This window comes from Leucoraja erinacea, chromosome 27 (assembly GCF_028641065.1).
Source record: "Leucoraja erinacea ecotype New England chromosome 27, Leri_hhj_1, whole genome shotgun sequence".
Lineage (NCBI taxonomy): Eukaryota > Metazoa > Chordata > Chondrichthyes > Rajiformes > Rajidae > Leucoraja > Leucoraja erinaceus.
This window is the reverse complement of record NC_073403.1, coordinates 14,705,217-14,726,819: the sequence shown is the minus strand read 5'-3', so window position 1 is coordinate 14,726,819 and position 21,603 is coordinate 14,705,217. Positions and strand designations below refer to the sequence as shown.

Genomic DNA, 21,603 nt, shown 5'->3' with positions numbered 1-21,603 from the left:
GGCAAAAAGCATTCTTTTTGATACACTTTGCAGTAACTTTTCATAAAATGCAATACATGTTTCCAATGGATTCCAATGTGGATTACAACAAGTAATTTCAGTTATTTTTAGATGATGGCAGTTGAATGAAACACAACTGTTCTAGACTTTAAACAAGAAATTAGTGTTTGCAGCAAGTACGATTGGTTTTGAAGGTGGAGCCAAGGAGGCAGAATCTAACCCAGTCAAGCCGACAGCACGTGTCAGGTGGCACACGAGGTCAATCCGCTTTAGGGTTAGGAAACAAGGAAACAAAGTCCGGCCAGAGCAACTCACAAACCAGCTTTCTATGGACATGGCCAATACTTCCACCCTGGGCCTGGTCCTGGGCAAAGGGTGGTGACCTGAGTTCAGCCAGGGAAGCCAGAGGTCGGGACGCCTGCTGCTCCACATGGGCTGCCACAAAGGGTCAAATGGCACCAGGACAATTGGCCTTGTCTGCGGGTTAACGAGTTGTCCTCAGAAGTCCCGCTGAGGATTGGATTCGCAGTCCACCACGGGTCCTCGGCGTCACGTTGGGAGGACTACCAGACGGTCACCCCAGGCAGAGACGGGGAAAAATTAAAAAAGAGGAAGAGAGATGGGGGTCCAGGGGGCAGGGTTCAATAATGCAGAATCTTTTTGATAATGGAACCTGGAAATGACACAGTTTTCTTGCCTGTTTACCCTTAATTTATACTGTAATTTTTTTTATTGTACCTTAAAATAACACATTTTACTTGCTTGCCACTTAATTTACACAGAAAATATGTCATAATCATACCTTAAAATGACACCAACTCCTTGCTTATTCACACTTAAGTCATATTGAAAATATATTATATTACACCTACACCTACTTGTAACATGATACCTGTTCCTTGCTTGTTTACTCTAGAGAAGTAACCCTTCCACAGGACATTTTTGATAATTTTTTTATAATTATACCTTGAAATGAAACAATTTTCTTGCTTGGTTACCCTTAAATTATACTGTAATTTTTTTAAATTATACCTTACAATAACACATTTTACCTGATTGAATCAGGTAAAAAAAAAAGAACATTGTAGTGTGTATGACATACAGACTCTTGAATGCAGTGTGAGTGTAGTGTACGTAACTCTGTGCTCCCCGTCCCAACGCCGGTGCGTAAGGCCTAGGGGACAAAGGAAAACCGCTACTCTACATGTGCGGAGCTTAGCGCTAGCCGTAGAGATGCGCATGCAAAGACGGTCGGCCCGCACCTGCGTACACGCTTTCCGCTAAAATCGACTTCATGGATTTCCACGCAATCAAGCATCGGCTTAGAGGCTCACAGTCTCGCGGAAAGATTCAAGATTCAATTTAATAGTCACATGTACCAATTAAGGTACAGTGGATTTTGAGTTACACCAAGTAAAAAGCAAAAATACACACAGCACATAAAATAAAGTTTAACATAAACATCCACCATCGTGGAATCAACATTCTTCACTGTGATGGAAGGCAATAAAGTTCAGTCATCTCCCTCCTTTGTTCACCCTTGGTCTGGGCCTTTGAACGGGGCCGCTGCCGACGGTCTGCTGTTCAAGCCCTCTTGTCGGGATGATCGAAACTCCGGCGTCGGGACAGATCGAATCCACGGCATGGAGCTCCTGAATCGACTACTTCTTACCGGAGACCGCTGGTTCACGGTGTTAAAGTCCACAGGGCCCGCAGTTCGAGCTCCGATACTGACGATCCTCGGCAAAAGATCCCAAGCTTCCCGCCGCACCCACGGCTTGAAGCTCCGGTCCGGACACCAGGAAAGGCCGCAACCCTCCACGTTGTAGGCCGCAAAGGTCTGAATAATCTAGTCACGTTTAATGAAGAGGTAATATATTGTGGCTAATGGGGACTTCAGGAATGCATGGAAGGTTATCCAAAAGGTCACACCCCATGGGATCCAAGGCAAATTGGATCAATTTTTAAAATAATAGGTGGCAGTGGGTGATGGTGGGGTTTTTTTTGTCATTAGATGCCAGTGATCAGTGGTGTATCACAAGGATCAGACATAGGACATTTGCTATTGTTATACACATTAATGATTTATATGTGCATACAGGAAGTCATAGATTAATACAGTGTGGAAACAGGCCCTTCGGCCCAACTCGCCCACACCGGCCAACAATGTCCCAGCTACCCTAGTTCCACTTGCCTGTGCTTGGTCCATAACCTTCCAAACCTGCCCTATCCATGTACCTGTCCAACTGTTTCTTAAACGATGGGATAGTCCCAGTCTCAACTACCTCCCCTGCAGCTTCCATACACCCACCACCCTCTGTGTTAAAAGGATACCCCTTGGATTCCTATTAAATCTTCTCCAGTTCACCCTGAACCTGTGTCCTCTGGTCCACGAATCCCCTACTGTGGGTAAAAGACTGTGCATCTATCCGATCTATTCCTCTCAGGATTTTGTATACCGCTATAAGATCTCCCCTCATCTTCCTACGCTCCATGGAATGGAGACCCAGCCTACTCAACCTCTCCCTATAGGGAGGTTTCACGGCAGTCGGGTCACGACCCATGACCCGTACTGGTGCTACGCTACTCCAAATGGAGTACACACGATGAACTGCAGGTAGGCACTTACCATTGTTTCCAGGGTAGCGGATCCGTTAAAACCCGCTGAAATTGTCAATTTTTGCCTGTAAATAATTATGGAAATTGGGATAAGTCTGTGAGACATTTAGCCTACTTCAGAATTCCAAAAGTGAGGAGAAATGACGGTAGATAGAAGCGAGAGCTGAAGGGACAACAACAGACAGAGTGCTTAGCGAACATTGGCCGTTTGCTCACTGCATTTCATCAACTAAGGCATTATTTGTGTTTTTTCTTGATTCCTTTGGCATCTAAAAAGTTTCAGAAGTGATAAATCTGGCTGTAATTTTTTTTTTAAATCGTCCATGGTTCTCAAGTGGTTTTTACATTCAAAATGAAAACGCATCTGAAGAAAATTTTACAGCCAGATTTATCACTTCTGAGACTTTTTAGATACCAAAGGAATCAAGAAAAAACACAAATAATGCCTTACTTTGATGAAATGCAGTGAGCAAACGTGATAATTCCCAATATATTCAATTCCGATATCTGCACAGCCAATGTTTACCAAACACTTTAGCTGCTGTTGTCCCTTCAGCTCTCGCTTCTCTTTACCTTCATTTCGCTTCACTTTTGGAATTCTAAAGTTGGGTACATGTCTCTCACACTTACCCCGACGTCCACAATTTTTTTCAGCGCAAAAATTCAACATTTTGGCGGTTTTTAACAGGTAGGAAAGTAGGCGTTTCTTGCATTTATAACATATACCGGAAGTTACGGATGTCCTCCAGATGGATTCAGCGGCTCCGTGCGTCAAGCCCTATGACCCAGTGCAACCCCCTATAGCTCACCCTCTAGTCCTGGCAACATCCTTGTAAATCTTTTCTGAACTCTTTCAAGCTTGACAGTATCTTTTCTATAACATGCTAACATGCATATGGCATAAAAGTAGGTAATATTGGTGTGTTGAGGGATGTAGTCTTAAGCTACAGTGTGATCTTGACATCATGCCATTGGAGGCAATTACAGATGGAATTTATTCCTGATAAATGTGAAGGCATGCATTTTGGAGGGCTAACATGGATCAGATGCAAAATGAATGGTGGGGCACTTACAGACTATTGAGGACTATTCGTGGCCAGAAATCCAAGAAGATGGCAGCATACTTTAAAGGGGATAAAGCGTATAAAGGGGATGACGTTAGTCTTCATTGACCAAGGCTTAAAGTAAAAAAACGCTGGCGGTTTTGGGAGAAGGGGGAATCCCAGAAGACTGGTTAAGCCACGGCTGAAATATTGTGCGCAGTCTCTGGTCACAATAAGAGAACGGGTGCAAAGAGGATTCTCCAGAAAACTGGTAAGGGAGGACTGTCAGTGAGTGGGCTGTGTTTAATTCCCTTGGAGCTCAGGAGCACCGAATGGAGATATCAACATTATAAGGAGTTAGGCAAGCTAACTAGGTGGAAACTTCACACCAAAGATGTTTCACACTCCCCCCAATCATTCCTCCACCCCCACCTTTCCCTCCATCTACTTGCTCCGACCCCTCTCCCTATTTCCCTCCCCCCGCTCCCCATTCCCCTCACAACCTCTCCCCGCTCCCCTCACAATCTCTCCCCGCTCCATCTATTCCCCTCACAATCTCTCCCCGCTCCCCATTCGCCTCACAATCTCTCCCCGCTCCTCCTACTCTCCGCACAATCTCCCCCCGCTCCCCCTTCCCCTCACAATCTCTCCCCGCTCCATCTATTCCCCACACAATCTCTCCCCGCTCCCCATTCTCCTCACAATCTCTCCCCGCTCCCCATTCCCCTCACAATCTCTCCCCGCTCCCCATTCTCCTCACAATCTCTCCCCGCTCCCCATTCCCCTCACAATCTCTCCCCGCTCCCCATTCCCCTCACAATCTCTCCCCGCTCCCCATTCCCCTCACAATCTCTCCCCGCTCCCCATTCCCCTCACAATCTCTCCCCGCTCCTCACCATCAAAGACCATCTTTCCTGCGCTGATCCCTCCCCCTCACGGCGGCAACTGCCGTCACGACGCCATTTCCCGTTCCGGTGTTTGCTGCACGAGCGGAGAGACAGGTAACGGCTCCGTGCCTGGTCCACATGGATACCGAGCGGGTTGTGGGATGTGGAGACGAGCGAGTGGAGGGGATGAGGGAGGTAGTGGGGGGGAGGAGGGAATGAGGAAGGAAGTGAAGGAAGGAGGATGAGGGACGGTGAGGAGATGAGGGAGGGGGGGTGTGGGGATGGGGTGAGGAAAGGTGAGGAGATGAGGGAAGGGGTGTGGGGGGATGATGGAGGGAGTGAGGGAAGGTGAGGGGATGATGGAGGGGGTGAGGGAAGGTGAGGAGATGAGGGAGGGGGTGTGGGGATGATGGAGGGGGTGAGGGAGGGGGGTGAGGGGTATGTTAGCTTTCATAGCAAAAGGATTTGAGTATAGGAGCAGGGAGGTTCTGCTGCAGTTGTACAGGGTCTTGGTGAGACCACACCTGGAGTATTGCGTACAGTTTTGGTCTCCAAATCTGAGGAAGGACATTATTGCCATAGAGGGAGTGCAGAGAAGGTTCACCAGACTGATTCCTGGGATGTCAGGACTGTCTTATGAAGAAAGACTGGCTAAACTTGGTTTATACTCTCTAGAATTTAGGAGATTGAGAGGGGATCTTATAGAAACTTACAAAATTCTTAAGGGGTTGGACAGGCTAGACGCAGGAAGATTGTTCCCGATGTTAGGGAAGTCTAGGACAAGGTCACAGCTTAAGGATAAGGGGGAAATCCTTTAAAACTGAGATGAGAAAAACTTTTTTCACACAGAGAGTGGTGAATCTCTGGAACTCTGGGTACAGAGGGTAGTTGAGGCCAGTTCATTGGCTATATTTAAGAGGGAGTTAGATGTGGCCCTTGTGGCTAAGGGGATCAGAGGGTATGGAGAGAAGGCAGGTACGGGATACTGAGTTGGATGATTAGCCATGATCATATTGAATGGCGGTGCAGGCTTGAAGGGCCGAATGGCCTACCCCTGCACCTAATTTGTATATGTTTCTAAGGTGAGGGGATGATGGAGGGGGTGCGGATGAGGGTGGGTGTGGGGATGGAGGAGGGGGTGAGGAGATGAGGGAGGGGTGTGAGGATGGGGGAGGGTATGGGGAGGGAGGGGATGAGGGGTGGGGGGGGGGAGGATGGGGAGGGGGGTGGGGATGAGGGGATGGGGGAGGGGGTGTGGATTTGAGGGAGGGGGTGTGGGCATAATGGATGGTGGGATGAGGGCGGGTGGGGGATGGTGGAGGGGTGTGAGGATGGGGGAGGGGGGGTGGGGATGGGGGAGAGGGGGGGGGGGTGGTGTGGGGTGTGGGGGGATGTGGGGAGGGGGTGTGGGGAGAGAGGGGATGGGGGGGGAGGGAGTGGGGATGAGGGAGCGTGGGGGGTGAGGGAGCATGGAAGGTGAGAGAGTGAGTGGTGATGAGGGAGGGAGCGTGGAGGTGTGAGTGCGGAGGAGGGATGGGGGAGAGGAAATGTGCATCTGATCCGCTGGGTAACTGGGACCTGGCCTGTATAAAAATCCACATAGGAGGGACTCGAGGGAGGGAGTCTGCATCTGGTCCACTGGGATGTTCTGTGGGACCTGGGTCTCTATTTCATCTAATGGGATAGACTGACGTACGGGTCTGTATCCAATGCACTGCATCTGTTATGGATCCATTGGGGGATAGGTAGAGGGACTGGGTTTTGTATCTGATCCACTGGGAAAGATAGTGGGGGCAGGTCTGTATCCAATCCACCTGGGGAATGAGGATAGTAAATGGGGCTGGATAAATACGTTAATGGAAATGTGAGGAAGAGGGTGGGTTTAAATTAAGACTAGTGTTAAAATGGGTGCATTTTAATTTGCATTCCCAGGGAATTGAGGGTTACGGCAGATTATTTTGCATTGCCAGAAAATCAAGGGTTACAGGAATTGGGCAGAAAAATGCGTTGAGACCAAAGATCAGATCAGCCATGACCTTGTTGACTGGCAGAGCAGGATCATAAAGATACACAGCATAACGGGACCATCTTGTCTATGCCTACCCAGTTATAATACTGGACGTCCTAATTTGGCCCAAAACCTTCTATCCAAATCAATACATCTGTCCAAATGTATTTTAAAAATCGTAGGTGCACCCGCTTCTATGTTGTTCTGCAGCTCATGCCACATGTGGACCACCCTCTGAGTAAATCCTCCTAATCTATTACAGTTCAATAAGGTTGTCCCTCGGCCTCCTATGCTTCAAACAAAAAAGTCCCAGCCCATCTAACCTTTCATGAAACTCAAGTGTGCAAGTCCAGGTAAAATCCTGGCGAATCTCTTCTGCACGCTTTAAATTTTCTAAGTGACCCATCCCTTCTGGGAATATTTCTCAGGAATTTCCCAAAATATGTTCATTGCATATTTCAAAGTCGTAGACTAGGTGATGGACTGAAATCTAATTGCCTACAAGACTAAGTGGGACCCGTTGTGTCCCAGCTTCACACAGGAAGGCTGGTCCCGCAACGCAATATTCCACGTTTCCACCAATTGCAATATACACACACACTCTCTCACACACACACACACACACACTCTCACACACATAGACTCACACACACACACTCACGTACACCCTCTACCTCACATACATACACTGACACACACACACTCACACATACACACTCACACAGACACACACAGATACACTCATACACACACACACTCACATTCGCACTCACACACACCGACTCACACCATATATATGACAGTAAACTTTCTTGAATCTACTCACACGGCTGAGCGCGGCCTCCCCACTGTGGGGCTTCTGCAGTCAGCGGCACTTCCGCAATCAGCGTGACCTCTGCAATTACCGGGAATTACGCAATCAGCGCGACCTCTGCACTCACCGGAAATTACCCAATCAGTGTGACCTGTCCACTAAGCGGAAGTTACAAAATGAGCGGGCCTTTTGGACTAAACACAGTCGGACCTAATAAAGCATTTATTCCTTCCAAACACAGTCGGACCTAATAAAGCATTTATTCCTTCCAAACACAGTCGGACCTAATAAAGCATTGCAGTTTCAAGCACAGGCAGGGCAGCAGGCCAAGCAACTCATGGCATTGTCATTAAGGGCTAATAAATCATTTGCAAGTACATTGCAGACTCACAGTTCAGTTGATTCACAGCTTAGAATGACAGTCGTGGCCTCTCGCGATCTTGCAGAGTGCCTGACTCACGTCCAGGCATCCGGGGTTTTATACTCCTGTCTCCTACCTTCATCGCGGTGATTGACAGGCGAGAAGACCAATCAGCTGCTCAATGTTTTTTAAACGCTCATAACATTTAAAAAAAAATTTATTTTCATCGATGGGAAAAATCCTCGGGGCTGGCTCAGCACAGGAGGACTGAGTAAGATAGCCAAAAATCAGAGCGATACAGGATAGTGTTTTTTTCTAAAATCAATATACAACGCAGACAGGAAATGGTCAAGATGAGACTTTTAATTATATAGATGTCTGCCGTGACAACAAATTTGTATGAAGCATAGAACAGTGCAGCAAAGTACAGGAACAGGCTTTTTGGCCCACAAAATCCATGCTGTACATGATGCCAAGTTAAACCAACCTTCTCTGCCTACACATGATGCATATCCCTCCATTCCTTGCATATCCATGTGCCAATTCAAAGGTTTCTTAAATGTCACTATCATATCTGCCTCCACTATTCCTGGCAGCACATTCTTGGCACCCACCACTCTGTATACAAATCTTGCCGTACACATTCCTTTAAATGTTACTCCTTTCACCTTAAAACTATGGCCTCAAGTCTTTAACAATCAAACTTTGTTCAACCTACCATTAGATCATACCATCTAATCCCGGCTGCACCTCTTGTGCATTGTCGCAAAAGATTCAACAACCATTCTGTAGTGGGACAACTAGAACCGCACGCAGCACTCCAGATGTGGCCTAAATATATTGTGCAAGGCTGCAGCATGCCTTCCTGACTCTGATAGTCAATGTCCTGACCTATGAATACAAGCACACAATATGCCTTCTTTACCACTCTGTCTGCTTGTATTGCCACTTTAGGGACCTATGGACTTGGACCCACAGATTCCTTTGTACATCAGTGCAGTTAGGAAACTTGCCATTAACTGCATGCTCTCACCTTGCATTTGATCTCCCAAGGTGCAGCACCTCATAAGTGCTCAAATTAAACCCCGCCTGCCATTTTTCCGCCCATTTATGCAGCTGATCTAAATCCCACTGTATTCTTTGTGAACCTTTTCGCTGTCCACAACCTATTCAATTTTGGTTTCATCTGCAAACTTACTAACCAGCTCATTTGCATTTACGTCCAAGTAATTGATATATTCCACAAACAAACGGAGGTTCCAGCACAATTCCCTACCTCCAGCCAGAATAACGCCTCCCACCACAACCCAGGCTTCCGTGAGTAAGGCAGTTCTGAATTCAAATGACCAAATCACTGTGGACCCCATGCACCTTAATCTTCTGGATCTGCCAATCATGAGGGACTTTGTCAATTGTCTCACTAAAATCCATGTAAACAGCATCCATTAACTTGAGCAGGCAATGCTCAGACAGTGATTGTTGTTGAGTAAAGTTATTCTAACTGCCAGGAACAGAATGAAAGTGAATGTTTGGGGAAAATGATGCATGGTTACAATCTATACTCATGGAGTTGATCAATCATGGTGGCGATCAGATTTAAATGGCAAATTATTCGAAACCTACAGTGCTGGGCAATAATTGACTTCATGAACGAAATTACCTGGTGCACTATTTTAAAAAAAATGCTTCCTTAACTTTTTTCAGGAAACATCTCGAATCCCAAAAGATGTTGCAAAGGTGTACATTCAATGTAAGTTTACTGATCATTTTGCTGAGTTTTTAATTTGTCAATGTGAGTGTTCATCCTGATTCTTACAGGCTGCATTGGTTACTCCGCTTGTTTGTTTCAGTATTTCCCATTGTGTTCCTTTCTTATCATGAGTCAAGTGTGTTTATCAGTCTGAAGAAGGGTCTTGACCTGAAACGTCACCCATTTCCTTCTCTCCTTAGATGCTGCCTCACCCACTGAGTTTCTCCAGCATTTTGTGTCTACCTTCATGTTTATTTGTCATATGCACCTCAAATGAAGCAAAATAATGAAATTATTGCTGGCTGCAGCTTTACCGGCAACAACAATAAATGTACGATCAATTGTCAGTTATTCTAAGTAAACTGGACGAGGATACTGCAAAAAGCAAAATATGTAGAACCACAGCAGGCCAAAGTCCATCGTGGTTAGAGGGTAGTGGTAGCATATGAGGTTAGGGTTGCACAAGAACCTGATGTTGATGTAAGAAGCTAGTCTTGAAGCAGAATGTTCTCAAGATTATGTACTTTTACCTGATGGTGGCAGTGAAATGTCAGGTTGGTTGTGGTCTTTGATGATATTAGCTGCCTCTTGCGGCAGTGCATTCAGTAGATCCCTTTAATGATACAGAAGCACAGATAGTTCTGGGTCTTTAGTACTACAGCTAAGATGTTGTCTGTTCATGTAGCTTTGTCCTAACCTGGTTGATCACCCTTAGTGAATTGAATTGGCTGAAGGCTGACTTCTGTGATCACAGGAATCTTATGGGCCTGTCCCACTTAGACGACTGCAGGAGACTATGCAGTCGCCACATGTTCGCAGGTAGTTGCCGTGGAGTTGCCTTCATGGTCGTGAGGAGTTCCCGCATTCTGGGAACTAGTCGCGGCCTCATTATGGTCGCCACAAATTTAACATGTTGAAAAATTAGTGGCGACTAGAATGAAGCCGCCATGGAGAATAACGAGAATTCTCGCACCGTAGGTGGGTCGTCAGGAGGTCCTAGTGGGTTGCCAGGAGGTCGAAGGTTCTTGGAGGTTCTCGTAGGTTGTAGCCGGTGCTGACGAGTGAATTTCATTGGCTCATTGGGGGAAAAAAAGGTAAGGAGTAGTTTTCAGAGCCAAGGATAACCGACCGGCAATGTTAAATGTCCGCCTAGTTTCACAGCCGTGTATCTCTGGCTTCTTAAAAGTTGTCTCCACGCCTTCTTCCCCCCCCACCCCCCCCTTTCCATGGCGGGCATTTTTCAGCATTTTGAAAAATACCCTGTGACCTAGCTGAGGCCTCGAGTACGTGGGGACTACTCTCGAGCCTGAAGGAGAGTTACAAAGACCTCCTAGGACCTCGTGTCGACCATGCTGCGAGTATGAGTCGAGGGCAAACTCTTCTGAACTCGCGGATTAGGTCGCCGCAGTGGGACAGCCCCTTTAACTATAGCGCCAACCTTCCTGTTCATCGCGGTGTGTGTATGTATCACCTTGGCTTTGCACCGTATTAATTTTTTAGACAGGGCAAGCGGGGGGAGCCCTGTCAAAAAAATTCACACGGGCTGGTGAAGGAAGCGATGTGTTTGTGTGTATGTGTCCCACTCTGACAGTTGCCATTCCAGTCGCCTAAGTGGGACAGGCCCATTGGAAGAAACTGTGATGGGTCACCTATTTGATGCCTTTTGCTGAACATAGTTGTAATGCTGCAAAGTTTTCTTCAGCACTCGCAAGCTGGCCCTGCCTTTGTTGTGGATGCGGGGGCTCCTGGAGCCTTCTCGTCCCGTTAGTTGCTTATCACCGGGTGTTGCCGTCAGCGATGGCAGCCTCACCAACAATCTGCCTGTCTTTTCGTCTTTTTTGTTATTTTCCGTGTGTTTTAAAAAAGTATGTGTTAATGGTCTCTGGTTTGTTTTATGTGGGGGCTGGGGAGGAAAGGGGAAACCTTTTTCAATCTCTTACCTTGCCGGAGATACGATTGTTTTCCGGTTCGTATATCGAGATTGACTTTGAGTCCCACCATGGGGCCATGGACTTACCATCGGAGCCTGTGATCCCTTGCCTGGGATCGGCACTCCAACCGCGGCCTGCGGATTTCACCATCGAGGAGCTCGCAGTCTCGGATGGAGACTGATGTCAGGAAGCTCCAAAGTCGCAGAGGTTTCGACCAGCCCCGACCCAGGGTGCGATCGCCCGGCATGCAGGAGCTTAGATTCCCCCTCCTGATGCAGGAGCTTGTTCGCCCCGATATGGAGGGCCCGACCGCAGGCTATTGGAGCCAGGATCGTCCCAACAACGGAAGGCTCGAGGACCCCGACCGCGGGAGGACAAAGAAGGGTAGAGATTTAACTTTTTTTTCGTCTACCATCACAGTGACGATTGTGGAGGAGTCACTGTGGTGGATGTTTATGTTAAAATGTATTTTGTGTGTTTTGCTGCTTTTTATTGGTATGATGACTGTATGGCAAATCAAGTTCCTTGTACGTTGCAAAACATACTTGGCTAATAAAGTATCATTATGATTAATTGTTCTTGACGTATCTGGTTAGTTGACTGTTAGATCGCTGAGCTCTGTCTGTGAGGTTTTGGTATTCAACATCCAAGTGTAGCAATGTCCAAGTGTAGTGAATTGTGAACCATGCCGGGTGCTGCTCCCAGGATGTCCTCTGCTCCTCTCCAAGCCAGGGTTGATCCCATACCTTGAATAATACAGGATAAGTCGTGGGTTTTGAGATTGGTCGTGCACATTTTCTGCTGCTGCTGCGGGTCCACTTTGCTTCATGATTGCCCAGTTGAGCAGCCATATCTGTTTTCTGTCCATCCCTCATAGTATAATTGTAACAGCACACAAAGCAAATGGCTGGGCCCAGATTCAGCCTATCTAACTACTGGGACCTTATTTTGTGGTCCCGACTGTCTGCCTGGATCTCTCAGTGCCTGCTTAGTTTTTTTCAACATAATGATTGTATTTATTATTTGAAGGTGGTTCGACAGCTGGCAAGACATCAGGTGACGGACGCCTCCTCCCTTGTACTGGAGAGATGTGAGTACCAGCTCTTTACCCCTGATCAATTTTAAATCTCATATGAGCATAAGGATTTGAAATGCCCTCAACTCCTTGAGCCTGCTCCACTGTGGATTGAGACCGTGGCTGATCAGATTGTAACCTCAGCTCCACATTCTTGCCTGCCAGTAGTATTCCTGTACCCTCTTGCTTCCCAATAACCATTTACCACTGCCGCTGTTAGAAACATTCAGGGGTCAAGGAAAGAGCGTTCACGTTGCGGCCCTGTTTCCACCAATCTTTCCACCACCACGCACAAGAAGCGCAACAGACACCATTGCATGCGGATGCCGAGAATTGTGTTCAGCTCTGGCTGAGCAACTAATCTTGTGTGTGTGGACCCGATAAGAAGAAGGAACATTCAGACTCTGCTTTCAGGTGGACCTTTTAAATTCACTATCCCAGGGCATGAAGATAGTCATTGTTCATTCCAAACATATATGAATAATTTTCTGGATGTTAAGAGAATTGAGTGATATTGGGGTGATGCAGTTGGGATTCCTAGTTAGAGAGGGGCAGGGTTTCTTCACACCACCACACCACCTTCACAACACCCCAGATCTCCCATTTTGTCCTCAATCTCTGAATGCAGGAATCAGCAGCAGGGGCAGTGGTTATTGCCGTTCCACAGCTGCACTGGACAAAGTGGCGCCGGGCGGCTTTCATGAGCTGCTGTGCTCCGCATGATGAGGGAGTTCCCACCGAGCTCTCAGTGACCTTGCTCCAGGATTTGGACCCGGCGCCCGGGCAGTGATGTCAGTGGGGGACAACCCCTTACTCGGTTATAACAGACAATCTGCAATAACTGACACCAATTCCCCCACCTATAATCCAGTATAGAGTGGTGCAGTACAGATCTGAGAGCACAGAGGCATGATCCCCTGAAAGCGGTGGGTAGTGTGGTGAAGAAGGTGTTTGGCATGCTTGCCTTCATTGGGAACGATAATGAGTACAAAAGTTGAGACATCATGAGCTATACAAGTCATTGGTTAGACCACATTGGAGTACTGTGTGCAGTGCTGGGTGCCCAGCTATAGGAAGGATGTCATTAAGCTGCAAAGATTGCAGAACAGATTCACCGGGATATTCACTGGATTTATGGGCTTGAATTATTGGGGGGAGGGGCTGAGTAGGCTGCAACTTTTTTTTTCTTTGGAGAGTAGCAGGATCATGAGGGACAATGGTAACGTGAACGCTCAGTCTTTTCACAGTAGAAGATTCTGAATCTAGAAGGCATTGGCTCAAGGTGAGAGGGAAGATATTTAAGAGGGATTTTGGGGGTAAGTTTTTCCCCACAGAGGCTAGTTCCTATCTGGAACCAGCTGTCGGAAGAACCCATAGAAGGGGATAGAATTGCAATTTTTTTAATACATTTGGACAGATATGTGGATTAGGATTAGAGGATTATGGTCCAATTGCAGGCAAATGGAACTAGTCCAGAATGCCAACTTGTTCGGCATGGACATGGTGGGTTCAAGACCCATTTACAAAATTCTTAAAGGGTTGGACAGGCTAGATGCAGGACGATTGTTCCCGATGTTGGGGAAGTCCAGAACAAGGGGTCACAGTTTAAGGATAAGAGGGAAATCTTTTAGGACCGAGATGAGGAAAACTTTTTTCACACAGAGAGTGGTGAATCTCTGGAATTCTCTGCCGCAGAAGGTAGTTGAGGCCAGTTCATTGGCTATATTTAAGAGGGAGTTAGATGTGACCCTTGTGGCTAAAGGGATCAGGGGGTATGGAGGGAAGGCAGGAACAGGATACTGAGTTGGATGATCAGCCATGATCATATTGAATGACGGTGCAGGCTCGAAGGGCCGAATGTCCTGCACCTATTTTCTATGTTTCTAAGACCCTGTTTCTGTGCTGTGTGTCTCTATGGTTAATTACGTTGTGATGCAACCAGTCAGCCTGCTCTCTACTGTACACTTGTGCAAGTTCAATCGAGCATTCCGCAACATACAGATTCTCCCCAATCTTCTATAGTTGCCAATATAATTACCCATCGCTTTCTCACCTCTATCCAGCAATCACTTGCCAGATTGCCCTGCCCCTGCTTCTTTTCCAGCTTTCACCCCTTACTACATTAGTATGATGTAGGGTACCCAAGACATTGTCTGTCCATTTCCTCCACAGATGCTGCCTGACCCGCTGAGTTTCTCTAGCATTTTGTTTTTTTGCCTCCCATTATATGATTGCTTTTAGCTCCTATGTTTTTATCAGGCATGCAGTGCATTGCTGTGTACATAATTTAAGTCATTTTTAATATTGTTTTCCGTCTTTTTGTAACAATGTTCTTCCCTGCCATCAATGTTCTCTTTTTTACTTTACCTTTTTCACCCTTCAGTTTTGATTAAGTTTAAGATGTTTGTTTTTATTTGTATCTCCCCTTCCTTGCAAGAACCCACCTTTGGGTTCCTTGGTAGGCGTTTCCCAGTTGGAGATGGAATTTCAGTTTTCTTTTCTCTCCAGCCTTGAATCGGGTTCAGTTGCTTGGCCGCGTTGGGCAGGATCCTGTTATGCGGCAGGTTGATGGGAAGAATCCTGTAACAATCTTCTCATTGGCCACCAATGAAATGTGGCGATCAGGAGACAGCGATACATTTGCATCAGGTAATGACCAAGCTCTAAATGCTTCAGGTTCTCTACTTGATATGGCATAAGAATGCCATTTATTAGCCCATTGTCCTTGGCCCACCTAAAGGTGACATTGTTATTAAGGTTGGGAATATAAGCACTCTAGGTACTACATACACACTACTTTAAAGTTCTCATTCTTGTTTTCATGAGCTTCTGGTTAAGCAGATTTAAAACAAGTTTTCACTGTTTGCAAATTCCACTGTGGCCTCTGTAATATCATCCCAGCTCCACAGTCTCCTAGAATTTGATTTGAGCTCTCCACCTCTCCTCTCATTTCAATTATTTATCTGTTATCAGCATTGCCTTCGGCTGCTGGCTAAGCACTGGAATTTCCTCCTTAACCTTTTTCACTCTTTACCTCTATTTCTTTGAGATGTTTCTTATAAAATCCCCATGACATTTGTGCCATTGTTTGTTCTTTGTTTGATGGCACTCTGCTTCTGTCAGCTATAATGGCCAAATAGAAGTTGCTGTTGCTGTTGCTGCTGTATCAATATATTTCTGCTCTCCTGTTTTCATGCTCCCTTCTCTGGGATTGCTCTTTTCTTACGTCATTGGATTTTGAAGTACGCAACATTAACCTTGCTCTCCTTTGTTGTGTGTCTTTGGTCGCATTGCAGAGACTTTGTTTTTATCACAGAATTATGGTTATTAATTTATTGTATTTGGATTATTATGTATTATCTGTGTGAGATTTATGGGCCAGTTAAGCCACAGCAGGTAAGAATTTCATTGTTCCATCGACGACACATGTAGCGATTAAACGCTTGGCACTCGTTTATACCTTTATAGTTATGATAGTAGACTGGTGTCTCACAATTTCATCACCCAGCTTCTCCTTGCAATTACACTTGGTTCCAATCAATTTACCTTCTGTGTGAAGCTGTATATGGGATCAAATTAAAATATTTTCAAATTAAAAAAGTTATGAATTTTACCGTTAGAATTGAATTGAAATCCATTTTGACACTCATTGCATTTGACTCAAAATTTCATTTTCTTAAGATGCACCAGTGTAGAACTAATTGTATGCTAGATACATTTAGACAGTGCATTCATATTCACATTTGGTGTATGAATAAGCGTGCGTTCAGTAAATTTTCAGCGCCCTTTCACACCCTTGCTTTGGCTTTTCAGCTGCTGAAACGCTTTATCCTTTATTCATATCTGGCAGTTAACATATATTAGGTCTGCTCCTCATTATCCATATTTCATAAACATCAGTTCGGACCAACTCTGTCATCTTCATCAGAACTTTATGAAAGTCGTTCATCCATCATCCTTGTGTGTGTTAGTTCCAGCAAAAGCTTACTTTAAAAATTCTTGCAGATTAAACAAACTGGAAGAATTGTACCCACTTCTACCATTTCTCCTGACAGTTAAGTACATGCCAATTAAGCATCACCCTCTGGCTGGAAAATATTGCCCCTCAGGTCCAAATTAAGTCAAATGCCCTCTAGTTTTAGATTTGCCTACCCTGGGGGAAAGATTGGCTATTCACCATATCTGTGTCCCTCTTGATTTTATACATTCCTTAAGGTCATATCTCAGCCTCCTATACTCCAAGGTAAAAAAACTATTCAGCCTCATCTTGCATCTTAAACCTTCCAAACCCAGCATCATCCTTGTAAATTTTCTCTGTAACCATTCCTGTTTAATCACTTCCTTTCAATAGCACAGTGACTACAACAGTACTGCAAGTGTGACCTGTCATGCCAATGTCATGTATGGCTGTAATATGATGTTCCCACTCATGTAATTAGAACACTGAATAATGAAGGCAAGTGTGACAAATGCCTCCTCTGCTACACTGTCTGTGTGTATCGTCATTTTCACGGAACTATGTACCTGCTTCCCAAAGGCCCTGCTCTACAACACTCTGAGCCCTAACATTTACTATGCAAATCCTGCCTTGGTTTGTCTTGGCAAAATGCATTTATCTGAATTAAACTCCTTCTGCCATTACTCAGTCTATTAGCGCAGTTGATTCAAATCTTTTTCTAACTCTAGATAGCTTTGTCCACTATACCACCAATTTTAGTACATTCTGCAAATTTACTAACTGGCTAATCATACCACCTAACAGCTTTGCATTCAAAATGTTACTGTAAATAACATACAACAGTGGATCAGCATCAATCTCTCACCCATGTAATCTAACTTTCCAGACCCGCCTACCATATAGTATCTTGACAAAGGCCTTGCTAAAGTCCATATAGACAATGTCTACCACACTCAATCTTCTTGGTCAAAGGAGAAAATTTAGTAGATGCTGGTTTTCCGTTCGGGTTTCCTAAGTGGGACAGGGGCATTAACAGAGCCAGCGACCCTGGTCTGACCCTGACCACGGTGCTATCTGTACGGAGTTTGTAGCTAACGATGGCCTGATATCCTTTATCTTAGTTACTTTTTTGCATATCTTTCATTGATTTGTTCTATGTCTCTCTATAATCACCGTCCATATCTCTTGTTTCCCTCTCCCCCAACTCTCAGTCTGAAGAAGGGTTAAAGCATGGAATAATCTCCACCCAACTATAGTTACCCAACCAGATGCAACTAAATTTAAAGTAGCTCTTTCTTCCCAATAACCCTTTCTGGCTTAATCCCTTCCTTCACCACCTCCAGTTTAAATTCCATTTGGAATATTTTGGAGGACCAAGAAACCAAGAACCAAGATCCATGCACCAAGTAGATGCTGGTAGATCCTGTCCATATAGATTCTCCAACAACAACACCGGGCTCAACAGCGTGCAGTTTCCGGACTTGTGCTTGCTGTCTACCTTAAATAACGGTACAACATTAGCTATCCTCCAGCTTTCTTGTAACTCGAATGCCCAGTTTCAAAGAAGGCTGTAGAAAGCAGTCGATATTGCCTGGTCAACCTATTGCACTCTATTGCGAAGAATCATTTCCTCCTTAAGTATGTATAAAATCTTACCCCCTCAATATTCCCTTCACTCTGGACTAAATATACTTGCTCCACCCAAGCATAGGTTGTGAGATGTCAGAATCCTCCATGAACCCAAATTTTCCCACCTCCAGCCACCTTCATCCACCAACCTATTCCCCCTCCTATTCCATTCTGTTCACCTGTGCTGGAAGCAGCTCAAGATCATCTCAGTGGGTTTAAATGGACAACACATTTAAATAATTGAAGCATGGATGTTGGGAATGTGATCTAAAAGCATTTGACATGAGCATTGGATCATATTGCCACTAGCAATGATTTGATAAAATTATTGCTAAATTATTGCAGGAGACATCAGCCAAAAGACAACTTGGCACCGAATTTCCGTCTTCAGACCTGGTTTGAGAGACTTGGCGTATCAGTATGTGAAGAAAGGGTAGGTATAGCTATGTTAAATTTTGCATACAGTACAATTTACACTGCTAATCTGTTGAGACAGACCCACTCACTCATTTTGTTGACGTTTTGGACTAAGAAGCAGTACAGCGCCATCTTCAGCTTCTAAAGGTTCTGGTTGGGAGAATTTAACCTAGTCTGGCAGAGCTGTGGGCCTTGAAAAGTAGTGGTGCAGATCAGAAAGTTGAGGCAAATATAGAATATCGCCTCCCACAACAGCCTGGGAAACATTGCATCGGGCACTGGTGATTTATTCACCTGACCATTGGTGCCGTCTGTATAGAGTTTGAATGGTCTCCCTGTGATGATGTATGTTTCCTATGAGTGCTTCAGTTCCTGCTGCATACTAAAAATGTATGAATTAGTAGATTAATTAGCCACTAAATTGATCCTAGCAAGTAAATCCGGGGAGAGTTAAGGGGAATGTGCAGAGAATACAATGCAAATAGTTTCGCATTATTGTAAATAAGTGCCTTTTGGTCAGCGCAAGCTTAGAGTGGAGCGAGATGGGACTTAAACCAAACGGGTTATTTCCATCTGATATGACTATGAAAAGCAATGGCAATGGAATATTAATTTGCTATCTCTTCATAGATGCTGCCTGACCCAGAGTGTCTGGTATTTTCTGTTTTTATTTCAGATTTCCACTATCTGCAGTTTTTTTACCTTGCAATTTAGGAATATCATCTTTCATTTATATAGTTTTCTTTCTTTTTTTTACTGAGCAGAGCAAGACTTTATGTGGAAGGAAAACTGGACTATGGTGAATATACTGACAAAAGCAATGTGCGGCGACAGGCGACAACAATTGTGGCAGGTGAGTTCCGTCTGCATGACTGTATTTGAAGGGCCGGGCTTAATGAGAGAAAGAGTCTTTAGACCAGGAGCCCCTTTCTTAACCAGCATAGATAGGATGGGCCAAATGGCTTCCTATGTTTTAGTGGATAATTCTGGTTCCATCCACCACAGTGACTCCTCCACATTCCTCACTGTGATGGAAGGCGAAAAACAAGTTCAGATCTCTTCCCTTCTTTGCCCTCCATTGACGGGACGATCTTGACTCCCGTAACCGGCGGCGTTTGGACCCTCCGCATTGGGGCGATCAGCTCCTGCATGGGGGGGGGGGGGGGGGATGTCAACTCCCCTGCGCCAGCGATCAGACCCCGCGTCAACTGAAAAATAGTTTACCCCGACCCCCTCCCCCTCCCCCCACATAAAACAAACCAGAGAACATTTACACAAACTGTTAAAACGCACTAAAAATAAAAATAAAAAGACAAAAAAACAGACAATCTGTTGGCGGGGCTGCCAATCGTGCGGCGCCCCTGGCCAACATATCAATATATTAATGGTCCTCTCGCTTTAACTGCTGCCTCCTTTTATATCTTGCATTATTTGTCTCAAACCATAAATTCTTAACATTTAATACGAGTATTAATTCTTAATTCTTAATATCAATAAATAGCCTATCTCCACTTTTCCTTTACTCCCCTGTATACATGAAGTTTCTGTTCCCTTTTAAATATTAGCCTGTTTTCCTCATTACACCATATATAGGGGGTCAAAATCCTCAAATCCTTCCACTAAGGCATTGTGGATTAACCCACGCCTTTAGGACTGCAACAGTTCAAAAGGGCAGCTCACTGTCACCTTCTCAAGGGAAATTACAGATAGGCAATTAAGTGCTGGCTCGGCCTGCATAGCACATATCACTTGAACATTTTTTTTTTAAACTGACCACAAATTCAGCTACGATGTGCATACATTCTAAAAATAAGTGTCTATTTCTACCTATATGTGCAGTCAGCCCTGTGCATGTTCAAGTGCATGTCTGGAGATAACCTGGAAACAAACAAAATATAGTCTTAATTCTTCATAACATTTTATCCATTTAACATATTCATCATTTTTTTTCTTTTTGCAGACAATCTAATATTTTTAAGCGACTCTGTCAAAGAGAAGATATAGCCCCGAGCTTTCAGGAGCTGCTGCTGAACACGACCGGATTTTTGTTATTTTCTATTTCTGTTTATCACAGTGCACTGCAGTGCAGGAGTTTATTCCTTTAATCATTTTCACCACATCATGAAGGTTTTGATGAATTGATTGTTATTTAGTGCAACTTAAGATTTAAAAAAATAAATCAGTGGTTGATCATGTTAGCTCTGGTTTTTGTAATACAACAATGTTCTCAAGTGAAAAGCAGTGGCAATTTGATCATGGTAGCAGTGGCTCAGCGGTGACATCCTTTGTGTCAAACATGAATCTGTGTAAAGTCCTCTGGCTTCAGGTATGGCTCAGTTTAGACTCTTCCTTTGGCTTAGTTAATAATTACCACCCCCATGATTGTGGACTCATGTTTCAGTTCAGGAATATACGTGTAATTCAAGCTGATGGGTGCCTTCAGAATGGAGGAATCTAGTCAACCTACACAACTATACGACAGAATTTATTGTCAACCAGCAGCGTGCAGATTTTGGCATTGTGACTGAGTCACACAGGAGGCTGGAGTGGAGCAGGAGGCGTGTAAGATCTTTATTCAGCACAATGGATATTCTGGAGAATCTGTCTCTGGTAAAAACACAAAATGTGTCGACTTTTTATACCCTTAAGAATGGAGACAATAGGAAGTGAATACAATTTCAATAATTACAATTCCATGGTGCTCTTCAATACTTTGAATGCCAACACATTGTTCCATTGAATTGCAATATGTCACCCATCCTTTTTCTCCAGAGATGCTGCATGACCCGCTGAGTTATTCCAGCACTTTGTGTCTAACTTTGGTATTTACCAGCATCTTTAGTTCCTTTCCACACAGTGCATTGAATTGCATATGTCTGGTTTGATGTGGACCCACTATAGGTGCCCCATTGTCTTCCATTTCATTGATGTTTATGGGATTATCGTGGTCACGGACATCTCAAGTTTGTGAGACGGGAGCGCACAGACATTCTCCAAAGCAGTGGAAGAAATGCATTGTGTCACAAGCTACCTGCCCATCTGATTTTAGTTTAGTTTACTGTCACGTGTACCGAGGTACAGTGAAAAGCTTTAGTTGCGTGCTAACTAGTC

General features: G+C 44.9%; 1 protein-coding gene across 1 annotated transcript; it reads left to right on the top strand.

Moving 5' to 3' along the window:
* The first annotated feature begins 4,561 nt into the window (after positions 1–4,561).
* On the top strand, positions 4,562–20,690 carry ssbp1 (single-stranded DNA binding protein 1). Its single transcript, XM_055657129.1, has 7 exons — positions 4,562–4,663; positions 9,437–9,482; positions 12,443–12,503; positions 14,997–15,137; positions 18,421–18,508; positions 19,257–19,345; positions 20,453–20,690. The coding sequence occupies exons 2-7, from the start codon at positions 9,459–9,461 to the stop codon at positions 20,494–20,496; spliced, it is 447 nt and encodes a 148-aa protein (XP_055513104.1). The 5' UTR covers positions 4,562–4,663; positions 9,437–9,458; the 3' UTR covers positions 20,497–20,690.
* The last annotated feature ends 913 nt before the right edge of the window (positions 20,691–21,603 follow it).

Excerpts from the sequence above, each read along its gene's own strand:
- ssbp1 (XM_055657129.1), top strand. The coding sequence starts at position 9,459 with ATGTTGCAAAGGTGTACATTCAAT. Across the intron at positions 9,483-12,442 it reads TGCAAAGGTGTACATTCAAT|GTGGTTCGACAGCTGGCAAG; the intron begins GTAAGTTTACTG and ends TATTATTTGAAG. Across the intron at positions 19,346-20,452 it reads GGCGACAACAATTGTGGCAG|ACAATCTAATATTTTTAAGC; the intron begins GTGAGTTCCGTC and ends TTCTTTTTGCAG.